The sequence below is a fragment of the Chinchilla lanigera genome, unplaced genomic scaffold (assembly GCF_000276665.1).
Source record: "Chinchilla lanigera isolate Chin_1 unplaced genomic scaffold, ChiLan1.0 scaffold00025, whole genome shotgun sequence".
In the NCBI taxonomy this organism is placed as follows: domain Eukaryota; kingdom Metazoa; phylum Chordata; class Mammalia; order Rodentia; family Chinchillidae; genus Chinchilla; species Chinchilla lanigera.
The window spans coordinates 19337893-19359965 of record NW_004955426.1 but is presented as its reverse complement, the minus strand read 5'-3'; the positions used below and the strand labels follow the sequence as shown (position 1 = coordinate 19359965).

Sequence of the window (22073 nt, the reverse complement as noted above, 5' to 3'; positions counted from 1 at the left end):
CTTTATTAGGAAGAAACTTTTCATTGGCTTGATGTGCATTACCCAAGATTCTAGAAATATTCTTTGTGAACTCCAAATTCAGAGAAATATTCTAAACAATTATCATGTTGAAACTTCTTTGGATAGAATCTATTCTCCAGACCCTTAGTGCTATTCCAGTTTGGACATATGTAGAGAAAACCAAAACCACATGATGGAAAAGCACAGTGTTACTAAAAGTGTTATACAGGAATTATCTGTATCAGGAACCCCAATGTGCTTGGTAGTTGCCTATTCTAGGACATAACGAAATTACTGAGTCTTTGGGCGAAGCTCTTGAGCTTGTGCATTTTTAATAAGCTCTCTCTGTTATTCTTTTATGCACTAAAATTGGAAAATTCTTGGACTACTGAATCACCTGCTTCCTCATTGCCTTTAGTGGTTATATTTTTAATTTCTGAAAACCAGGCTTGGTGGGTGTGGTGTTGCACATCTGTAATCTTAGGGAGACTGAGGCAGGGGGATCGCCAGGAGCTCAAGGTCAGCTTGAGCTACACAGTGAGTTCAAAGCCAGCCTAAACTACATATTGAGACCCTGTCTCAAAAATAAAAATAAAAAATAGAATGAAGTTTAGTTGCCTGAAGTTTACTGTCCTTGTATTCATGACTTACCCTTTCTTCTGAGAGAACAATAGTGAATTTTTGGACATACCTTTTGAGAATTATAATACAATTTATCTACTCAGGTCTAAATATATACTATCAAGTGAGAAATAAGATAATTCAGAAACCACATCTCAGTTCTTATTGAGCCAAAGACTTTGTTTAGAACCAAAAGCTGAGTATTTTAATAAATAATTGTGTTAACCACATTTCAAGATTAGGAAGTGTTGCAGTTTGAGATTTTGCAAGGGGAACAATATAATACAGGACACATATTTTATAAGATTATTTATAATAGTCACCCAAAGAATCATATACAAAAAAAGAGTGCAGGAAATGTGTCCACACACCAAAGAACAAAGAATCCAGCTGAGGGCCTGGATCCCATAATAATGTCTTGCATTATTCCAGCTGAAGACCTACAGCTTATAACAATGGCTCCCACAAGTCCAAATGGAAGCCAAGAGCTCATGACAACATCTCGTGCAGGCCTGTTTCACAGATCTGCACTGAGAAGGCCCAAAATTCAGTGGTGGAAGCTGGAAAGTCTGTGCCCACAGGATTAAACATGTGTGCTAGCAGACTGAAGGATCTGAACTACAGCCAGGAAGAGACTCTCAAAGTATGAACCAGAGCTCCCTCCAAAAATACCACAGCCATCCTTAGCAATAGTGAGGTCCAGAGTTCCTCTAATGTTGAGGAAAAGCCAATGTGACAAGCTTCTCCAGGAGACTGAGCAGTGCACCATCTTCCCAACTGGAGCAAGGAAGCAGTGCTCAAAGTGAGTTCCCCCCAGATGAACTGTAGCCATTCTCAGTGGTAATGAGGTTCTGAGCTCCTCCTCCAATGATAACAGCTAAGTTCATCAGGAAAGCCAGCATGACAAACTCCTCCAGGAAAATCAGCATCTCCCTACAGCTTCTCAACAACTTCCAACAGGCTCACAGCAGCTTCTACCAGCTCCCAATAGGCCCTCTTCTTCTTCTCCAGTTCTGCCTCTTATGCTGCTGGCAACAGTCCTTAGGTGGGTCCTCCACACCCAGCACCACACTGACTCAGTTCAGGTGGGTGTTACAAGTTGACCACCAGTTGTCAATCCACCACAGGAAGTAACTGATTTAGTCATAGTTAAGATGGCATCAGTGTGAAAAAATTCATCAAGAAACATTTATGGAGGGCCAAGCAGTGTTTGGAGTCACTTTTGTATGTTACCTCATTCAGTTTTTAATATAACTCCTCAGCTAAAAGTTAATTGTTATCTCCATTTTACAGATGAGGAAACTGAGGCCCAGAGAGTCCAAATTGCTTGTGCAAAGATACATTGCTTGTTAGTGGCAAAACTGAGTGTTGAACACAGGTCTTTTGCAAAGTTTGGCTTTTTCCTCTCTAGGGAAACAAAATCTACTACAGATTCTGCTTCTAGAAGGAAAACAAGGTCAGGACTTAGCATCAATGATTGACCTAGATACTTGCAAATTAAATCAACTGCAGATTTCAGCTTTAAACATTCATTTAAAGAAATCCAAGTGTTAGAATTGTGCTTGATTCTTTCTGAGAAGTGTCCTAAAAACCAGTCTTTCAAGCTGAGAAATTATTTATGTGATGGTAGAGGTTTGATTAGAAGTTTTGGCTCTGGCTTCCACCTCTAAGAGTATAAAAAGGAAAAAAGGCATCTATTAATTTTGTCTTCTCTCAGTTATTCCCAGTCTTCTCTGATTCTCCATTGTTTGGTGTGGTATCTGCCGACTTTGCATTCTAGCTCTAAGAACAGCTCCCTTCCCTGCCTGCCTGCTATCAACTTCCTTTCCTACTTCTGCTGAAGGAGCAATGCTTCATTCATTATGCTGAGAGACGAGATGTCAGAGTGTAGGCTCCACCTTCCAGACAAAAGGCCACTCATTATCACCACTGCCACCCATGGCATCCTTTCCATCTAGCCTTGGGGTAGCACTTCTCTGCCTGTTGCAGTAATGAACAACTTTTATCAGTGTGGCAGGTAGTAACTTAAAAATATACCTCTAAATTTTCACAGAGGCAATCAACTTCTTCCCCAGACACCTGGAGGTGTGGCCCTTCAATTATTACAACAGCTAATAGCTAATAGTTATTAGGCACTTTTTATATGCTGACACTTGTCCAAATAGTTAATCCACATGAAAACTTTTAGTAAGTTTACTAATAAGTTACTGTCACCACTTATGTTTAACCAATGAGAGAACTGAGACCCAGAAAAGTTGAATTACTTGCAACTAAAACAAGCTGAGCAGTTGACTCCAGAGTACTTGTTTATAAGCACCACTCACTAATTGTGGGTGATGCTACAATCAAATGAGTGACTGAGCATTTACTGAATGCCTATTATATGTCATAGCGTCTGTGAAGCATTTTACATGCAATATCTCTGAGAGTTACAATCATGCAGGTCAACATAGATTTGGGCCCATTTTACAGATGAGAAAGCTAGGGACTATATGTTAAGTAATTTGACCAAGATCACGCAACTCATGCTGTATCTGCTAAATCTTTTCATAACTTTTTAACCTTATGCCTTTTTGGGGACCTATTTTATCCATTTTTCTTTGAATTTTTTTTTAACTGCTTAAACTCTGAACTCAATAAGACTCCTCCAGCCAGTGAGTTCAGTGTGGTCCTCCTCCATATATTAGGGTTATGTTAGGCTCTTCTGAAGAACATCCAGAGGTGTGAGATATACAGGTTGGTTTTCTAGGGTTCTGAGGGGACAGCACCCTTTAGAAGTGGAGCCCAGCTTCCAGATCTTTGTGATCACAACCCCAAGTCCAGGTTCCTGCTGGGACTTCTACGCCCCTTTAATCTAGCTTCAGAGACATGGCAGACCCCTTACACAGCCTTTGTGTAAATTTATTCCCACTGATTTATTTTAATTTGGCATATGTTGAATTTTTAATATCTTCTTTCAATTCTCTGAAGTCTGCGAGAAGTGCATTGATGTTCCAAATCTGGCTCCTGGTTTTCTTGTTCATGAAAACAAATTTATTAGAGTAAAAGAAAAAGTCATGATTTTTGAAGTTCATTCTTGTCTTAAAAGGCAAGTGCTCAGATTTGCGTCTGAGTACCACATTCTTCACTGGGCAATTAGCATGCCTATACCTAGCTGTCCAGTTTTTAGAAATAAGCAGTCCAATATGGTAACCACTAACTATCATGACTGTTTAAGTGTAAGATACTAAAGTTAAGCAGATATTTAAAGATCTGTTCTTCTATTGAATTAGCCACATCTCTTGCAGATAGAGAACATCCTCATTAGAGTGATTTCTATCAACACTAGTTTGGGACAGAAGGACCAGGTCTTCAGTATTTCTTGACACTTGCCTGGCAGGTGACAACTGTCAGATAGAGGCACTGGAAAATGCCTTTCTGACTTGAGCCCATATCTCTGCAAATTACGTGAGTCTCTAAGGTTGTCAAGACTCAAGGGCAGTATCTTCAGGAATCAGTGATCTTACCACTCACTGTCCTCTTTGTCTCCATGGAGGCCAGTGGGGGTGCTCTTTGGCATTATGGCAGAGGATTAGTGTAACAGATAATACACCACCCAGCCAGTATACTTTAGTTTGTTAGTTGCCCAGGTAATAGCTCCTGTTCCAGTTCAGGTTGCTTCTATCTCTTAGAAAGGGCTGGTCACTACATAGCTGGTCACCATGATGCACATTGTCTAAACCAATGCCCAGTTGACAAGTCAGTCTGCCTCTGTACTTCTTGCTTGCTTATCCAATATCAGCCCTGGATCACCAGAGGTCAGGGCCTGAGATATTGGGAATGATCCCAATCAGTGCCTATCAATGTAAATAAATCTGCCTCCAAATCCTAGGTGTCATTTTGGTGTTTCTGCTTGCCATTGCATTACTATACTGGGGAGTCCTCCCATGGATGACATCCATACTTCTCCTTATTACAAGCCTTCTATCATCACTTGACTTCCTTGTTTTCTTACTGACTTGTGGTCCTGTATACCCACTAAATTGGAAAAATTTGCTTGTATCTGGCAAACAATCAAGAAAATGAATCATCACTCTAACGGCTTTGGGACTGAGCCAAGTGTTTTGCAGACAATAGAAACTCAGTCTTTTTTTGGTCTCTCACAGCAACCATTTTCCCTGGCTTCTGTATGGAAACCCAGCACCATAATCCACAGCATCAACAGGAGTGCCACTGCCGTGGGTGCTGTGTGTAGTGGAGGTCTGCTCTGTGACACTGGACTCCGGGTCCATACTCTGGGTCCATTGCCTGCAGGGGCTCTGGGCTGGTCTCTGGGACTTAGACAGCATCAAACCCTTTTCAACATAGATATAATAGGGCTTGCTACCCCTTCTCCTTCTGTTTAAAGAACACCAGGCTTGTCTTCCTAGCTGGGTTTTGAACTTTGAAGCTAGGGATCAATATTCTTCTCAGAGGTCTTAGCACAAGTTAGTCATATACCAACGCACACTGATACTCCAGAGGGTGACTTGGAGGGAGGGGGCGCTCATTTATTCTCTTTCCTATCTGTGTGATAGGAGGAAGTAGCTTTTTCAGTGCTTTATATACTATAATTGGGTATCTTGGGTACATTTATTTTTATCCCAAACCATTTTTTCTTCCCTTCCTTTCAGAATATGTTGATCTTATTGTCTCCATCACTATGAGAATAAAAAGTTCATTTGGTAACTTCTGAGGTTTTCAAATAAAAGAAATTTGTTTCTAGGGCAGAGTGATGTTTTGGCAGTGCTTTTCCACTGTACAACTGCAGGAGGTGCCATTTAAATGCCTTTTACAACATCATTGATACTTACCTGTCAGGCTGCTAGGTTTTACTGTGGTACTCTTGAAGGCATAACAGCATGGGTTGGGAGACTCTTCAAGGTTTCTAGGCTCTGTGACTCTAAAACATCCTATTCACCACTTCATTGTATGTTGGAAAAGACAGATTCCCCCTGGACCTCAGGGTGTTGTTGCTATCTGAAGGGTAATGTTGCATTCATTAAGATACTTTTAAGCAAGCTGAGGGGAGGAAGGAAAGATTGTGGGAAATTAGTCTCACTTTGAGACTACCTTAAGGAGTCTGTGATTGTCCCTCTTCAGAAAGAGAGATTCAGCGTCAGTAGGTTCAAACCAAAGCACCTGGACCCTTTGTCTCATCCCCATCACCTGAGCTTGCCATTTTCTGACTGAGGCAATTTGATGAGTCCAATTTAATAAGACTTGGGAAATCCTTTTATCTTAATAAAATCTTTTTCCATTAGCCAGTCCTCCACACTTGAACTAAGAGACCCCCCTTTTGTGTCAAATAATGCATCATGTAAAGAATAAGTATAGGCCTAAGACTAATTTATTTGTGTTGGAACTCAGGGGAAGGTTACTGATTGGGAGGGGAATAGAGGATCTCTTGGCTGCTGGTAATGTTTGCCTTCTCCTTTTGAATGTTCCCTTCATGAAAGAGTTATGAATATTTACAGTCAAGTTTTGTACATCTCTGCATGTGTATAATTACAAAATAAAGTTTCTTTAAAATAATTTCTTAGAGGAGAGCCTTGGGAAGCATTCAGATTTATAACTTGTTTAAAACAAATATATGAGTTTGTTTTCAAAAAGGAGTTAGCAGAGCTGAGACCAGTGGATACTGGAAGGAGAAAGAGTAGATGACAGAAGAGATAAAAGGGAGAATTTGTTCTATTTGCATGTTATAACTTATATGTAGATGTCCCCCCAAAGCCTCATGCAGTCATAGGTGGGGAAGTTTTGAAGGTGACTTGATTAGGGTGTGTGACTGTGGATGAAGGGTGTGATACTGAGATTAAAGGTGTGGATAATGGAAGCTTCACCTTGGTTGTGAGTGCCACCAGTCAGCAGGCCTGTGTCCTGATTGGAATACAAAGGAACACAAAGAAGGCAGGCTTGCTGCTGCTTGCTCCTTCGTTACCTTCTGCCTGACACACCATGAACTGTTTCTCCTCTGCAGTGCCTGTCTGCCATGTTACCCTGCCTTGGAGCCAGCTAACAATGGACTGAAACCTCTACAAACAGTGAGATAAATAAACATTTCCTCCCTTAACTTGTGGGTGTTGGATATTTTGTCCCAGCAAGGAGAAAGGTAACTGAGACATTGAGCTCTAGCGCATTCTACCAAGGCTCTTTTCAATAAAGAGGATAAGCCCTCAGTGAATTGACGTTTTCCTCAATCCCATTTCCACTCTCAGCTAAAAGTAAAGAAGAAAAGAGAAGTGAGTAGGCTGTAGGGAAGACTGGGATAGAGAGGGATTTTTTTTTGATTCAAGCCAGATCTGGTGACAGAAAAAGATGATTTTGTGAGGCAAGTTGTATCAAGCATTGTGAAGCTAGCAAAAAAGCAAACTATATGTGATCCCTTCTACTGTAACTTGATTCCTTATACCTGAGGAGACCTCAATAAATGGGCTTCCTGGATACCAGATGTCCTAGTTACTTTTCTCATTGTTGAGACAAGGACACCCAAAGTTAAGGGAGGAAAGATTTATTTAGCTCACAGTTTGTAGAGGTTTCAGTGCACAGCTGGCTGGCTCCAAGGGTGGCACATGGCAGAAGGCAACCTTTCGTGGTGGTAGAAGACAGCAAAAGCAAGCAATCAAGAGAAGGAAAGACAAGCAAACCTCTTTCTGTCCCTTATAGTGTATTGTCTGCTAGGATTAGGGTGGTGACAATACAATCAGTGGATTGATCCAGCAATCACACACTCTTAATTTCAGCATTGTATCACAAATCAGTCACACACTGTAGATTCAGCTGCCTCCTAAAAATGCTGTATGACTGCAGGAGGCTTTGGGGGGAACATGCAGACTCAAAGCATAAGACCAGATGCACAAAACTGTGTTTTTGTTTTGGAAAAGAGAGGCGGTGCAGAGCTTAGTTCAGAAATCTCCCACCCCACACTCCCCACAACCAGAGATGTCTTTTCATTCACTCTTCCACCCTTTCCCTTGTCCATGACACACTCAGGATCCCCAGGTCAGCAGCCCCACCTCTGTGTGTGTGTGTGTGTGTGTGTGTGTGTGTGTGTGTGTGTGTGCCTTCCTGTTCCCCTTCTACTGGCAAATCCTCAGCTTGCCTACCCAGCTTCTGAGAAATTCTGAGGCTGAAGAGATGGTTCCCATGTTCCCCTGGCAAGGTTTACAGTGTGGAGGAGTACAAATGGATGGAAATCTTTTAGGAAAAGATTTGGCTTTCAGGCTCTGTAATTCATGTGGTCCATCAAATAACTCCCATGTTCTCCAGTGGAGTTCCACTTGTTTGTTTTGCAGCACTTGGCTCCAAAACTTGATTCTGAAGGTCTCAATAAATCCTTCCTGTTGGTGCTTTGTTTTCTTAAGGACATCAGTATTGGGTTAATAGTGCACAAAGGGCCCAGGCCCAGCTGTTTCTAAGGAATCCTGGATTTCTGATTTGTTTCCATGGAAAAAATGAGCCTCATTAGTGACAGGCCCACATTCTCCTTGTGCTCAGCCTCTGATTCAGAGCAGAGATGGAACCAAATTTCAGCACTGCGTGAAGTCTGCTTTTGGCTGCTATACTGCAATTATTAGATATCAGTCTCTAGGCCTTGATAATTCTTCCTGTCTCAGAGGTTCTCCTCAGAGAAAGACAATGAAAAGAAACTGTCATGTCTCCTAAGAAATATCAACATACAAACAAATTTAAAGTTAGATGCACAACTATTGGAGTTGTTAAAGTATGCCCTGTGTATTTGTAAAACATGGCATGTGCTCAAACCTCACCTTATTTCATTCTACCAGCCTATTTGTAAATGAGAACTCTGTAGCTCATGAAGTTTCTGTAACCCCTTCAAGGTTACACAGTTGTTCTTGTGATTCTCAATAAAGTGCTTTCTCTTTCCATTGTCTCTGATATTAAAGGTGTTTGAAGTCAATAATCAAAATAAGAGGGAAACTGTGAGATTTAAGTGAATGTCCAGCTATAGTACTGGCTACACGGAGGTGAACATTTTGGAAAGGCATCCAAGGCAAGGGCTGTGCAATAAGAGGGGCCTCCTGCTTGAGGACTCCCCTCTTGCCTCCTGTCTGTGGGGACTGCTCAGGTAGTTTTCGGGTTCACCTGCAGAGCTGAGCAGTCCTGGCTCACTAAGGAGTGGAGAGGAGGCTTGAACTTAAGTGGCTTTTTTAGTTTCCTTAAAGTCTCCACTGTTTCCAAGTTTATTTCTGCAAAGTCAACATTCACTGCACTGCTATCTTGAGTAAAAAGACCCTAATACATGAAATGACATACTCAGGGGTTTGGATGATAGGTAAAACTATGATCTAGGCCCTTTGCTAAGAGTGTTACATAATTAACTCATTTACTCTTCACAGAAACCTTCAATTATTCCCATTTTTCAGTTGAAAGACCTGAAATCGAGCAAGTCATTTATTCAAGTTCATGGAGTCATAAAGTGAGGGAGCCGGTTTAATTTGAGCCTAGTTTCATTCCATAGTCTGAGCTTCTGATTGCTTCAGTGTAACACCCCAAGGAGGTCACCTAGAGTGAGTCCTGTGTTCCAGAGACATGGAATTATAGTCCTGTGGCAACGTCCCTCTTAAGAGGTAGTTGGTAGAGGACTTTTCTAAGCACTTTTAATGGGCTCTAAGAAATTTCCTTTAAGAGACAGGAGAGTTGGGGCTGGGGATTTAGCTCAGCGGCAAAAGCGCCTGCCTGGCAAGCGCAAGGTCGTGAGTTTGGTTCCCGGTACCTGAGAAAAACCAAAAAAAGAAAAAAAAAAAAAAGAGAGACAGGAGAGTTGTACACTTCTAGGCTTGAGCTATGCACTGACCAGCATTCTCTGGCATACCACTGATTCCCAGATCTATGAAATGGAGATTGACAGAGGGCTTCCCGCTGTAAACCCCTGAAACAGTCTGAGATCACATTTAACATTACGTGTTTTTTTGTTTTCCTGAGTAAAGGATAGCATTACATGCTTTCAGTCAAGCAATCGGGTAAAGGGTAAATGTGAGGCAGGGTTGCCCACGTATAAAAATGTTCTAAGAGTTATTAATGGAGTGTGGGCCTAGATATCACCTCCACAACTGAGCAAGTGGAGGCTCTGATTTTTAATCTGAGAGCCATAGATATACAACAAGGAGGTTAAGGAGGATTCATGAACCTGAAAAATTACATGCTACAATTTGGATCCATGTGTACATGTGTACTTTTTTCATTAAAACCTCAAAGGGATCCAAATATTTAAAAATCATGATTATCAAAACATTTCATCAAATTATTTGTGTATGTTTTCTCTGAGTAGAGATGACAGACTCTTAAAGCACTGGTTTTAGGACTAGCGGAGATTATCAAGATCCACATATTTTACTTTCCTAACATCTTTTATTTAGAATTTATTCAAATAAACCTTCTTGAATATATTTACAGAGTGGATTTTTCCATCTACCACATGGAGACTTTTTCATTGAGCCTGTTAAAAAGCATCCACTCGCCACGGGAGGATACCACCCACACATCGTTTACAAGACCCAGAAGCAGAGAGTTGCAGAGACCAAGGATCCAACCTGCGGACTGAAGGGTATTGTGACTTACAGATCTTACAAGTGGAGTTCCCTCTCTTGATTGTTTTATTAAAACATGTCCTCTTCTTATTCAAGTCTGTAATCTCAACTGTGTTCTGTTGCTGGAAAGAATGAGCCTTGTATAAATTGTTTCACTTTTCAATGCTTAAATTTCTTTGTATTCTTAAAGAGGAGGGGAACAAATCCTCTCCTACATCCTTTTGCTTTAGATGGGGACACTGAGATGATAATCCTAACAGTACATTGGTTTTAAAAAATACAATTTTTCGGACTATACTCATGGAAAATAGTTTGAATAAGACATATTTTCAATATTAGCAGTATTATAAGCATAATATATTAGCAGTATTATTAGCAGTATTCCACCTATTGTGGAATATTACCAGAGACCATGTCACGTATGTACAGGGAAGGCAGGCATAATAAATGTTTGATGATACTGATAGTGACAGGTGAAGATAAACTGAGAAACACATCAACATGTGATCAGAAGATGAATTCAGCCACACTAGTTTTCACCACGCTGCGTTGTGTGGCTGGTGTTCTGTTCAATGAACTGTGTTCACTGCCCTCAAGCCTTGGCCGTGGCCTGAGGGGCCCTACTCTCCCTTGTCTGAAATAGTTACAGTAGTTTTCACAGATAAATTCATTCAGGTTACTTCGTGGTGCTCCAGATTCTCTTTAATGTCTGGGAAATGGTAAACTATGAATAAGAAACCTATGAAAACTGAGACATTCCCTTAAATAAAATACATTTTCTCTCTTCAGAAAAAGAATACCAGAATTAGCTAGCAAAAGAAATAAATAACATCACTTGGTATCTTAAGGCTTTGGAACATGGACTCAAAGGGAAAACAGGCAGATGGTGGTGGGGTTAGGGCAGGTAGGTCCTGAGAAGTGCTGGAAAGACTCAGAAGTGGAGCTTTGCAAATAGAATAGAAGGACAATGAATAATGAACTGCTCCCCAGACTTCACGCAGTCTCTGCTTGATGGCAGCTTTCCTAGGAGTTTCTTCTACAATCTTAGCCGCGTACATTAGCAATAAGAAAGCTTCAGTCTGAGTTTCCTGTGCACAAGCTCAGACAGCTGCTTCAATTCTTTACCTTTAGTGAGCAACTGTAACTCGGTCCTAAACGAAATAATTTACTGTCTAAATTTTCTAACAAGAGTTGAAAGAAGAGACAAATCATCTGGCTGATTGGATTGCTGAAGACACCAATCCAGATAACTGATCTCTGTGTAAATCTTTAAGACTCTCTGCTTGTCGTTGATTGAATCTCCTAGGCAGTTACTCAATTCTTGTTACATTTTTAGTGATGGAGAACATGTTGTGTGTGCACGATTTGATATGTCTTAGATTGAACCTAGGTCTAGGCTGCCAGTATAGCAGAGAGAGTTGCTAGCATTGAATACATTTGGCTGGACAATTGTTCCTATAGGCATAATTGTGCTGTAAAGTGAGTTCAGACGATGTCTCACCCACACATATTAAGCATCTCTGTCTCCCCTGCTGAGATAAATTGATTAAAAATTAATTAAGAATTGCAGATATTTAATCATGAGAGAAAAAGGAATGGATAGAAAAAAAAGCACAATTTACAAATAGCACAGCCCCTATTAGGTCATACACAATACAATTACGATGTCTGTAATACCATTTCATATTGTGCTTCTAGGCCAGCCTTAAGACTTTAGATATCAACAAAACCTCATCTAATCCCACCCTAGAATTATGTTTGTCTTGTGAATTTCTCTACAGATTTTTTGAAAGACACTCTCTCCTACTTTCTTAGAATCTGAGTGTCAGCCTTGATCCTCTGTGTCAGAAGACCCTGTGAAGGTGGCTCATGCAGCCTCCTTCCACCAAAGAAAGAGTTGTGGATCTGAGAATAATTTTCCAATGCATCAAGCTAATTAGTATAAGAATATAGCAGGCCATAATGCTAAAATACCTGAGGTACTATTTTGCCACATATTTATTCTTTACATCTTCCTTGAATGTAAATCTTGTTTCATCAGCCATTATCATAGAATAGAAACTCCCTCCTCTAATAATGTGTAACACACCATAATGTTAGGTGCAAAGTGGGAACTGAATAAATTATTGAAATGACATGGACAGAGTGTTCCATAGCCACAAAGGCAAAGGTAGGTTACACTGGCTTCTACTCTGTCACACTGATAGAAAGAAAAAAGAAATATGTCTTTTCTGCATATCAAGGAAATATCAGTTGTTTGTAACCATCTCTCTTCCTAACACAATAATATTTAAATCATAGCAAGAGATTAAAAATATTCTTAAACTATGCGTGACATTTAGAGTTACACAATATTGGTAGAGTGAAATATAGCTGGTCTTGCTGAACCAGGTAATTGCAGTGTTCTTGTACTCTGATACCTTGCAGAGATGATAGAATTAATTCATGGTAATTGTGTCATTAGCCAACATTAAAGTGCTCTTTATGTTCAGGCCAGTTGATGCTGCAAGACTGAATTATTGTGATTACATAAAAGGATCACCTTTACTATGTGTAAAGCATTCTGCCTTTGTCATTCACACAGACAGTAAATGTGTCGATTACTTTCCCCTAAAATCTGTCTCTACTTATTTTCATTTCCTGCATAGAAAGATGTGAGGAATTTCACAGGTATCCTGCACCAATAAGTTTCAGTTTATTTTGTAAGACTGTAATGCGATGGAATTTTGCTTTTAATTTGATTAATTTTATATTTTCTGAATATTTATTTCCATTTTCTTTTCTTTTCTGAGCTTTATACTTGCTGAGCTCCAATGAAGTTTTTGTTTTCTCTCAGATCAAGTCTCTGGACTCTGAGCTGAATAGTAGGAAAGTCCAGCTTACCTGGATCCAATGTAGAGCAATTTTCAAACTTACTCATCAAAGGTGACAAACTTCTTTTCTTTAGGATTTTTGGTGACAGTATGAACACATTGGGACCTGAGTGACTGTTAGATGCAAATGTCTGGGGTGAACTTTGGTCCCAGCACACTAGGGAAGGAGTTAACACTAGTTAGGTCAGATAACAACAGCTACATGGTGATCTATAGTAGAAAAGGTCAGACTGAGATTTCATGCATCAGGATTTTAGGCTAAAAGTACAGAGTCTGTGTCCTGACATTGCATGCTTATGTTCAAAATGCATTCATTCATGCAATAAATATTTATTGTGTTCTCCTAGGCTCTGTAGGTACAACTGTGAATAAAACCCTTTGTCTGAAGTAAGTAGGTATCCAGTCCCCCCGCCTCATGTACAGATATAGAATCTTAACACATATATTGATATCCTGAACTTTGGTAACTATTTATTATGCAGAAATTGCAATCCATTTCTATGGAGCTGTGATTCACTCATCTTTCCTGCTATAGAATTCTGTTATATGACTCTTCCACTCTTGATCCAATCTCCTTTGTTTCTGCACTGCCTCCAGGTTTGAGCTATTACATAGTATGTAGCAAATATTATTCTTGTCCATCTTTCCTACTACATAGGTTCATAGGGATTTTATTCTACTACTAGGTACCCTATTTCACTACTGAGTGGGATAAAACCAATAACATAAATAAGCTGGATGTGATGGTGCAGACTTGTAATCTCAGCACTCTGGTAGGCTGAGGCAGGGTGATCACAAATTCAAGCCTAGCACTGGAAATTTAGCAAACTAGTGAGACCCCATCTCCAAATAAAAAATTAAAGAAGGTTAGGGATGTAGCTCAGTGAAAAGACCCTGGGTTCTACCCCTAATACCTGACAAAACAAAACATAACCACACAGAATATCTACATTTATGACTTTATCAGATAATACAAAGCTTCTTTTCAAAGTTTATATTCCGGAGTAGTGAATGGGTTCCCATTATTGCATGTTTTGTGTAACACTGGTAGTCTCACTTTTAAATTTTGTCACTGTGGTATGAGGTGAAATCTCATTATTCTTCATGTTAAAGTTCACATGAGAAGTTGCAAATTTGGGCCCCAAGCGAGAATATCAAGGAATGGTTTTTCTCTCATACATAAAGTTGAAGCCCAAACAACCAAAATTTAGATTTTCTCACTTTGTTTTCTGGTTTGCTTTTTCACTTAGTCTCCAATCTGATTTTTCAGGAATGTGGGTCCTAAACTTGACCCTTTTCCCAGAGCAAAATATGAAGGGAACCGCAGATGCCCCCGAATAGCTGCTTATGCCACGCATCAGTCAGGGCTCAACCAGAGAAGCAAACCAGTAGGATATATATGTTAAAAGATTTATGGCAGAGAATTGCAACAGTGGAGCTAGGTATGCAAGTCCGCAATCCATGGGCAGGTCATCAGAAACAAAAGGCTGTGACTCTAGAGCACAAGCTGGGGCAGCTGTTCACAGGCAGAATTTATTTTTCTGAGAAACCTCAGCTTTGCTTGTAAGGCCTTTCAACTGGCTGCACCAAGCCCATAAGGTTATCTAGGATGATGCTCTTTACTAGAATCAAATGATTATGGGCTTTAAGCATAGGTACAAATACTGTCACAATAACCCCTCAGTACTGTTCACATAACTGGGGACTGCTGAGACCTAGCCAAGTTGAGATATACAAAAAAAGTCATCAAGCTAGAGCTTTTGCGTTTCTCTCTGAAATTTTACTGAATTGATTTATTTTTCTTTTTTCTACCCATAACTTCTTGTTTTTTCCCTCTTGTTTTGACATTTTAGTATTGTGAGGTGCTAAATATTGAAAGAGTTTTTCAGAATGTTTACTCTACCATACTGCAAGAAATTCTCAAGTGGATTTCATTTCTAAGTCATTTGGAAAATTCTGAGCTTCTTTTAAAACTACATGTACAGAAATTATTAAATATTAATAAGTGCCAATAGTATAATAAAACTAACAGTATCTCATGGTCACTGGAGTTAATTCTAAATGAATGCTATATTCTGTATTGAATCTAAAATGTACTGGTGCACAGCACAATTAGTTTTCCTTGGCTAGCAGCAAAATTTCTAACATAACCTGCCTGAGCCTTGTCTTGAATTTCTTATCACTTGATTGCCTTATAATTAGAGGCATTCACACAGTGGTCCATGCTATGCTTTGCTATAAAATAGTTAACATGGTAAGTGTTCTTCTATACATGTTTTTAAAATTTTTCTTTAGTGGTATAGTATATGTACCTCTGTGTGTTTTTATACATATATACTATGTAAATATATAATATATAAATATATATACCAAATATATTTCTAATCTGCTTTAACAGCTGTTAAGAGGATTGATTGATAATGTTCTTCAAGCTTTTATTATTGAGACTGATGACTCTCGGAAAGAATTTGGGAAAATAATTACTGCATGAACATACAGCAAGATAAAATAGCAACCTTGCTGGTTTTGTTCATATAACAAAGTCCAGAAGCAAGACTTTAGAAACCCAGAGTGACAGAGGTCTGTCCAAAGTTGCTCCCATACCTCTGAGATCCTCACTGGTCCAGTTGACAGTCTTCTTCTTAACTAGACATCACAGTCATAATCATATTGCAGTGTGTCCTCATCCACCTTATTCGCTGGAACTGGCACTGTGCAACTTCTAGCTCTTCCCCAAAGTCACACTTACCATGAAAAATCACCATTTCAAATCAATTCAAGGTGTTCATGAAAAAGGACATTCAGAACTGCTACAGAAAGTGGCAAGAATGAGAGATAAGTATGTTTGTAGTACAGGGGTGCTCTTGAATTGGATTAATGGCAATGTGTCTTTTACTGTAATAAATTTAAAATGTAATCATTCATAGTATCATTCAGTTACATATTCTGTAAGTGCTTCCTAGCTTTAGCCTTGGGTGGGAGCAGCAGGAAAACTTTCTTACTCTGTTAACCCACAGGCTTCCTCCTGTTGCTTGCAGAGACCTGACCTACTTCGGGCTGATATAATTAGAGGCATTCACACCCATCTTCAGATCTTCCTACCCAACTTCGGGCTGTTCAGCCATGGGGCCTTCAGTGGCTCTGATGGGAAAATCATGTTCACCCAAACAAATGACTCAACTTCTATCTTCAAAACTGTGTGACAAATAAACCCTTGATGTCTTTTTCCTTAATCCGTGTGATTACCTAAACTGGTCATTCTTGCTTTCTAAATAGTTTTCTGAATTGTCTGCCCTTTTCCTGGTGCCATCCCTGTGCGTCAACATCTGCTCACTCTCACTGGGATCCCAGCCTCCTTGTGAGTCTCCCTGTGCTTACTCTCTCCCACCGGAAGCTGGAGAATATTTCTAAACCACAGATCTTATCTTTCCCATGCCTGAAGCCCATCCATACTCACAATATTCTCTGGCTCTTAAATAAGTTCTGACAGTTCCTTTTCTTTCTTTTTTTTTTTTTTTCTGTGACTTTTTTTTTTATTTTAAAGATAAAAGGAGGGAAACATTAACAGACATACAACATTTTACAACATATCACAAGCACAATACAGACAATACAGAGTTACAAACAAAGTGGTAGGGAATTAACAATGGTGGTTGTATTACCTATTGATATCTTCAAAGTGGCTTCTCATGAAAACAGATATAGACATGCAATACTGGTCAACCAAAGACTCATTGACAGTTTCTTTCAGCATAGAAATAGAAGACAGAAGAACAGCCATGTTAACTATCCTGTATATACATACATACAAAATTTCTCCTTCTTTCCCTTCTCTTTTCCCACATCCCAGAAGCCCTTTACTCTTCAGTGGTTTCCTATCATTTCACGGAAATCAGTTTGGAGATTCCTCCGAAAACTAGGTTTAGAGGTCCCATTCAACCCAGCTATCCCCCTGCTGGGTATTTTCCCAGAAGATCTAAAAACATCATATCACAGTGATATATGTGCACCTATGTTCATAGCAGCACAATTTGTAATTGCTAAAATGTGGAAGCAACCCAAATGTCCATCCACCAAGAATTGACAGTTCCTTTTCTATGCTGCCTTGGGCTATTTCTCCAACTTTATCTCTTCTAACTCCAATTATGGCCTACTATGCCATCCCAAGGTCATTTTCCTTCCTCAAAAAAGTTTTGCTTTTCCTTGCTTCTGGCCTGTACACTTAGGTCCTTCCTGCCTGAAACGTGTTCTCTTCAAGTGCTTTCCTGGGATACTTCTGTTAAAACTTTAAGGCTAATGTGTGGCTGCCATTGGAAAACCTTGGCTACTACTCAATCTATATTAGGTGACTCGACATCAATGACTTGGTCCCCTACCATGGATTTTATCATGTGATGAGTGCCCATCTATATCCTTCTGTACACAGTAAGCTCAGTGAGGACAGGAATTGTGTCTGCTTATTCCCGGGTGTGTCCCCATGATCTGGAAGACTTCCTGGAAAGAACAGGAACTTAAAAGTGTTCAGTTTATTAGTTTTAAGCTTACTGGTCTTCTATAATGTATTTGAAAGTTTGTTGAATATTTTCATTTCATCTATATGAAAATAGTTTAACCCTAAGAAAGCTCACACTTTCCTGAAGAAACTAAGTGTGTTCTGAAAGGCCTCCGGACCAGCAGTAACATCTGCTTGCTGCTCTGTTGAAGAGGGATACAGAACAAAGACAAAGATATACCAAGGGCTGAAACTCCTGACCTGCTGGAGCAGCCCAAGAAAGCCCTACTTAAGAATCTTATTTGGGGGAAAAAAGTAGAGAATGTGTGGATGAATGAATGGATGCATAGTAGATGGTTAGAAATAGATAGAAAAAGGAAATGAGTGACCTCCTTTACTCAGTAAAAGGAAATGAGTGACTTCCTTTACTCAGAAAAGGAAATGAATGACTCACTTTGCTCAACAAGCTCCTACGCTGGGGACAAGATATTCAGGATATAGAAAGGGATAAAATACTGAGCCATGTAGGGATGTAGAGATGAGGCCTGAGAGCTTTCAGGCACTGAGGAGCTGGGACACTCTCCAGATAAACCTAGACAGGGTAGGTGTTTTGGGGGATGAACAGGGATGTAGGGCCTAGGTCCAGGTCAGTTGGCCACAGAAACCCTAACATACACAATTGCTGGTCTCTGAACCTAGAGCACAGGTACTCTCCTGCTTCCCTTGGGCAGTGGGGGGGGACAGATTAAGTGGGAAGTACACTAAGCGTCAGGCACTCTAAGTGGGAAGTACCTTAAGCAGATGTCTGGCATCTCTCCAGTCTCATTCCGAATGCTGCATCCTCTGTGAGGACACCTGTGCTAACGCTGGACTGCCTAGGAAGGCTGATGAATTCCTTGTTTCCACTCATTCTATATTTTGTTGCAATTACTTTCATTACTTTCTACCTCATATCCTTCCACATTCCCCCCCCTTGTCTATCTCCTTCATCTTCCTTAAAATGGGTTCATTACAAGACTTTCCCCTTGGCTGGTTTGTCATCCTGCAGTAACATGCCCTACCCTAGATTTCTTCATGGCTGGTTCTCTCATACTGTTCAGATCTTGGACCCAAATCATCTACTTAGAGAAGCCTTCCTTGATCAATACCTAAGATACGCTTCCCTCTCTCACTTGCTAAGTCCTTTATCTTGCTTCATTTATTTCACAATACTTTTCATTACCTGGTGTTATTTTATTTATTTATTTATTTACTGTTGTCTTCCTTCAACTAGAAGTAAGCTCCAGGGAGGGAAACACTTCCTTGCTTTTGTTCTCTGCACTATTTCCCATGCCTGGGACAGAGCCTGCTATAGGAATAAGCACCTGGTAAATGTTAAATGTATGAAAAATAAATGAATGAATCATAGCTTCATTCATTATTATCCTGTTGGACTGTATTTAATTTCCATCTTTGTGTTCTGAGTGTGAAACCCAGTGTATTCTGTTTAGTAATTACTTGTTAAATGTTTGGCAATTTGGTGAATGAATGCATGCTATGTATTTGCAGTGGGATGTTGCAGATGTGAGTAATCACAGATCTTACCTGGGCCAGCAAGTGAGAAACTCAAGAGCATGCTGAATCTCTGAGGCAAGGCAAATATGTTCTTTTATAGCAATTAATGTTAACTCTGTATTTGTCCCACAACTTTATGATTGTCAATGTTTGGGAAGCAAACAATTCTGCTCCTACCTCCACAGACCTACTCCTGTTCAGCAGCTGAAAGTCTCATAAATAACCATAAACTTGTTGCATTATGGGGAAGGTTGATATCAGATATCTGAAGAAATTACAAATATACTAAATACTGTAAATTTTCCCCTCTCAAAGAAGAGAAATACAGTCTTATGGTCCTTTCTAGGTCAATACACTAAAAATGAGAAAGTTCTAGAATTTTATTAACATTGATTTGTGTGTGATTGACCATTCTTTCTCTTTTTTAAAATTAAAAAAATTATTAATATGCTTTGAATATAAATAATGATAACATTCATCATAGGCAGTTTGTACCTATACGTGATATGTCTTAGTTGTTCTTTTCTTCTGTTCAAGAAATGTTAATTTGATGTGTTCTGTGGACCAGATGGTAGAGGACACTGCTCTAGACATGTCACGTTGGGTGCTGGCCTTATAGATTTAGCATCTAATGTGAAAATGGTGTCTCCAAAAATTCATATGATGAAGTCCTAACCCCTGATACTTTAAAATGTGACTGTATTTGAAAATAGAGTCTTTAAAAAGTTATTTTTATATTAAATTGATTATTTTACAATGCAATCATAAGGGTACACTCTAGTTCATTATAACCGGATTCTGGTAAGAAGAGGAAGTTTGAACACAGACCCACTGTTATGGTTTGTGTCTGGGTGTCCCCCCAAAGCCTCATGCAGTCATAGGGCAGGCTTTTAGAGTTTGACTGATTATAGGTGTGAGAGCTACACCCGCCCTGGGGTGGATAGTTTGCATATGTAAGGGAGAGGAAAGGGGTGCTTGAGGCCATTCCTGGCTTTTGTGTTTGCTGCTTTGCTGTGTTCTGTTGCCATGAGCTGTAGCTCTCTGCCATGTGCCAGTCTGCCTTGTAATCTGCCAAGTATGGACTGAAACCTCCACAAACTGTAAGCGAAATAAACCTTTCCTTCCTAAATTTTGGGCATCAGTTATTTTGTCCCAGCAATCAGAGAAAAGTAACCAAGACACCCACGTATAGGAATGGCTATGCATCTTAATCACTTTCTTGTCACTGAAACACAATACCTAACACCCACAATTTAATGGAGCAGTTCTTTTTCATCTCAGTCCATGGTTGTCTGTCTCCAGGGCAGGAAGAGCATGGTGGAAGGCTCTGGAGGTGCATAACTGTTCACAGCACAGCAGTCAAGAAGCAGAGAGGGAAGTGAGGAGCAATGTCACCACCTCAGTGACCCACATCCAACCAGGCCCCACCTGCTAACATTAAGTCAGCTGTGGCACCCCCATGATACAGTCACCTTCCCAAAACCCCACCTCTCAGCACATGAGAGTTTGTTGGTCCATTCTTTAATCATAACATTATACCTCTGGCCCCTAAAAATCTCATTGCATATCTTTATGCAGAATATATTTAATTGCTCTCTACAAATTGCAATAATTGTAATAGTTCCAACATTGCTGAAAAGCCCAAGTCCCCAGTCTTCTCTGAAACTCAAGGCAAATTCTTAGCTATAAGCCCAGGTAAAAAATTTTTTAAAAAATTAAATAACTCCAACATACAATGTTACAGGGTAAACATTCACATTCTAAAAGGGAGGAATACTGGCATAGAAGACATAGAACCAAAGCAGAGTCAAAAGCCAGCAAGGCAAAGATTAAATCCTATAGTTCCTTATCTAACACCTACAGTAATTTGTGCCAATATGTAAACTCCAAGGGTCTTCAGCAGCCCTGTCCTTATAGTATTGCCCTTTTCAATCTTCATGACCTCTCTCTTGGGGTTGACTCTAATCACTGCCTGTAGTTCTCCTCAGCTGTTTCATATTCCTGGATTCTCCAGTTTCCTGGGAACTCCACTGTACTTTTGTTTTTACTCTTACAGCTTCACACATTGCTTTCTCAGGGGCAGGCTGCCTGGGTTCCAAGATATTCTTGTGAAATCTGGGTAGCAGCCTTCTTGACCTCACAACTCTCGCATTCTGCATACTTGTAAAACTGGCACCACATGGTTGATGCCGAGGTCTGCCACCAATTTGAGGAGTAGCCAGGCTCCCTTTAGTCGTGGCTGCAGAGACCTCTGAGGGCCTGAATAGTTGAGCACTGTGGTCCAAATCCTGGAGAACTAGTTTCCTAAGCAGCTATTCACAAGAAGGGTGGCATGGGGCTTTCTTCTCAAAGCAAAGTCTTTCAAAAGAGCTTGCCTTTACCCTCTAACACATCCTTAAGCCTAGGAACCATAGGATCTTGCTGATTTTTGAGATGCCTTCAAAACATCTTTCCTATTGTCCTTATATAAAGTCCTTGGCTTCTTTTTAACACTAATCTTTTAGCCACAGCTATTTCCTTTGCTCGAATTTTGCAGGCACTTTTGTCTTGACCATTTTCTCATCAATGGGACACAATACCTGACACTCACAACTTAAGGGTGGGGAGATGTATTTTTTCCTCATGTTTCAGAAGTTTCGGTATATGTTCAGAAAGCTTAAACACAGAAATGGCATGGAGGAATGGCCTACAGGGAGGAAAGCTGCTCACATCATGGTGGCCAGGAAGCAGAGGGAGAAGGGAAGAGCTAGGGAGGGAGGTATAGCCTTCTTGGTCATGACTCCAAGAGCCCGCCCTCCTAAGAGCAAGTCAGCTATAGCTTCCCCATGATTCAGCACCTTCCTGAAGCCCAACCTCTGAGGACTTTTTTGGGGTGGTGATCACTCTTGATCTAACCCATAGCATTATGTGAGGAAACAGAGAGAAAGCAGATATCTGTAAAGAAAGGACAGAAGCCCCAGGAGA

General features: G+C 40.1%; 1 protein-coding gene across 1 annotated transcript in view; it reads left to right on the top strand.

Annotated features, from left to right (window-relative positions):
* Positions 1-22073, top strand: part of Adamts12 (ADAM metallopeptidase with thrombospondin type 1 motif, 12) — a 325593-nt gene that overhangs the window by 111915 nt on the left and 191605 nt on the right. The window contains exon 3 of the mRNA XM_005386164.2: positions 10057-10207. Coding sequence (XP_005386221.1) covers positions 10057-10207 — 151 coding nt within the window. The remainder of the gene's footprint in view (positions 1-10056; positions 10208-22073) is intronic.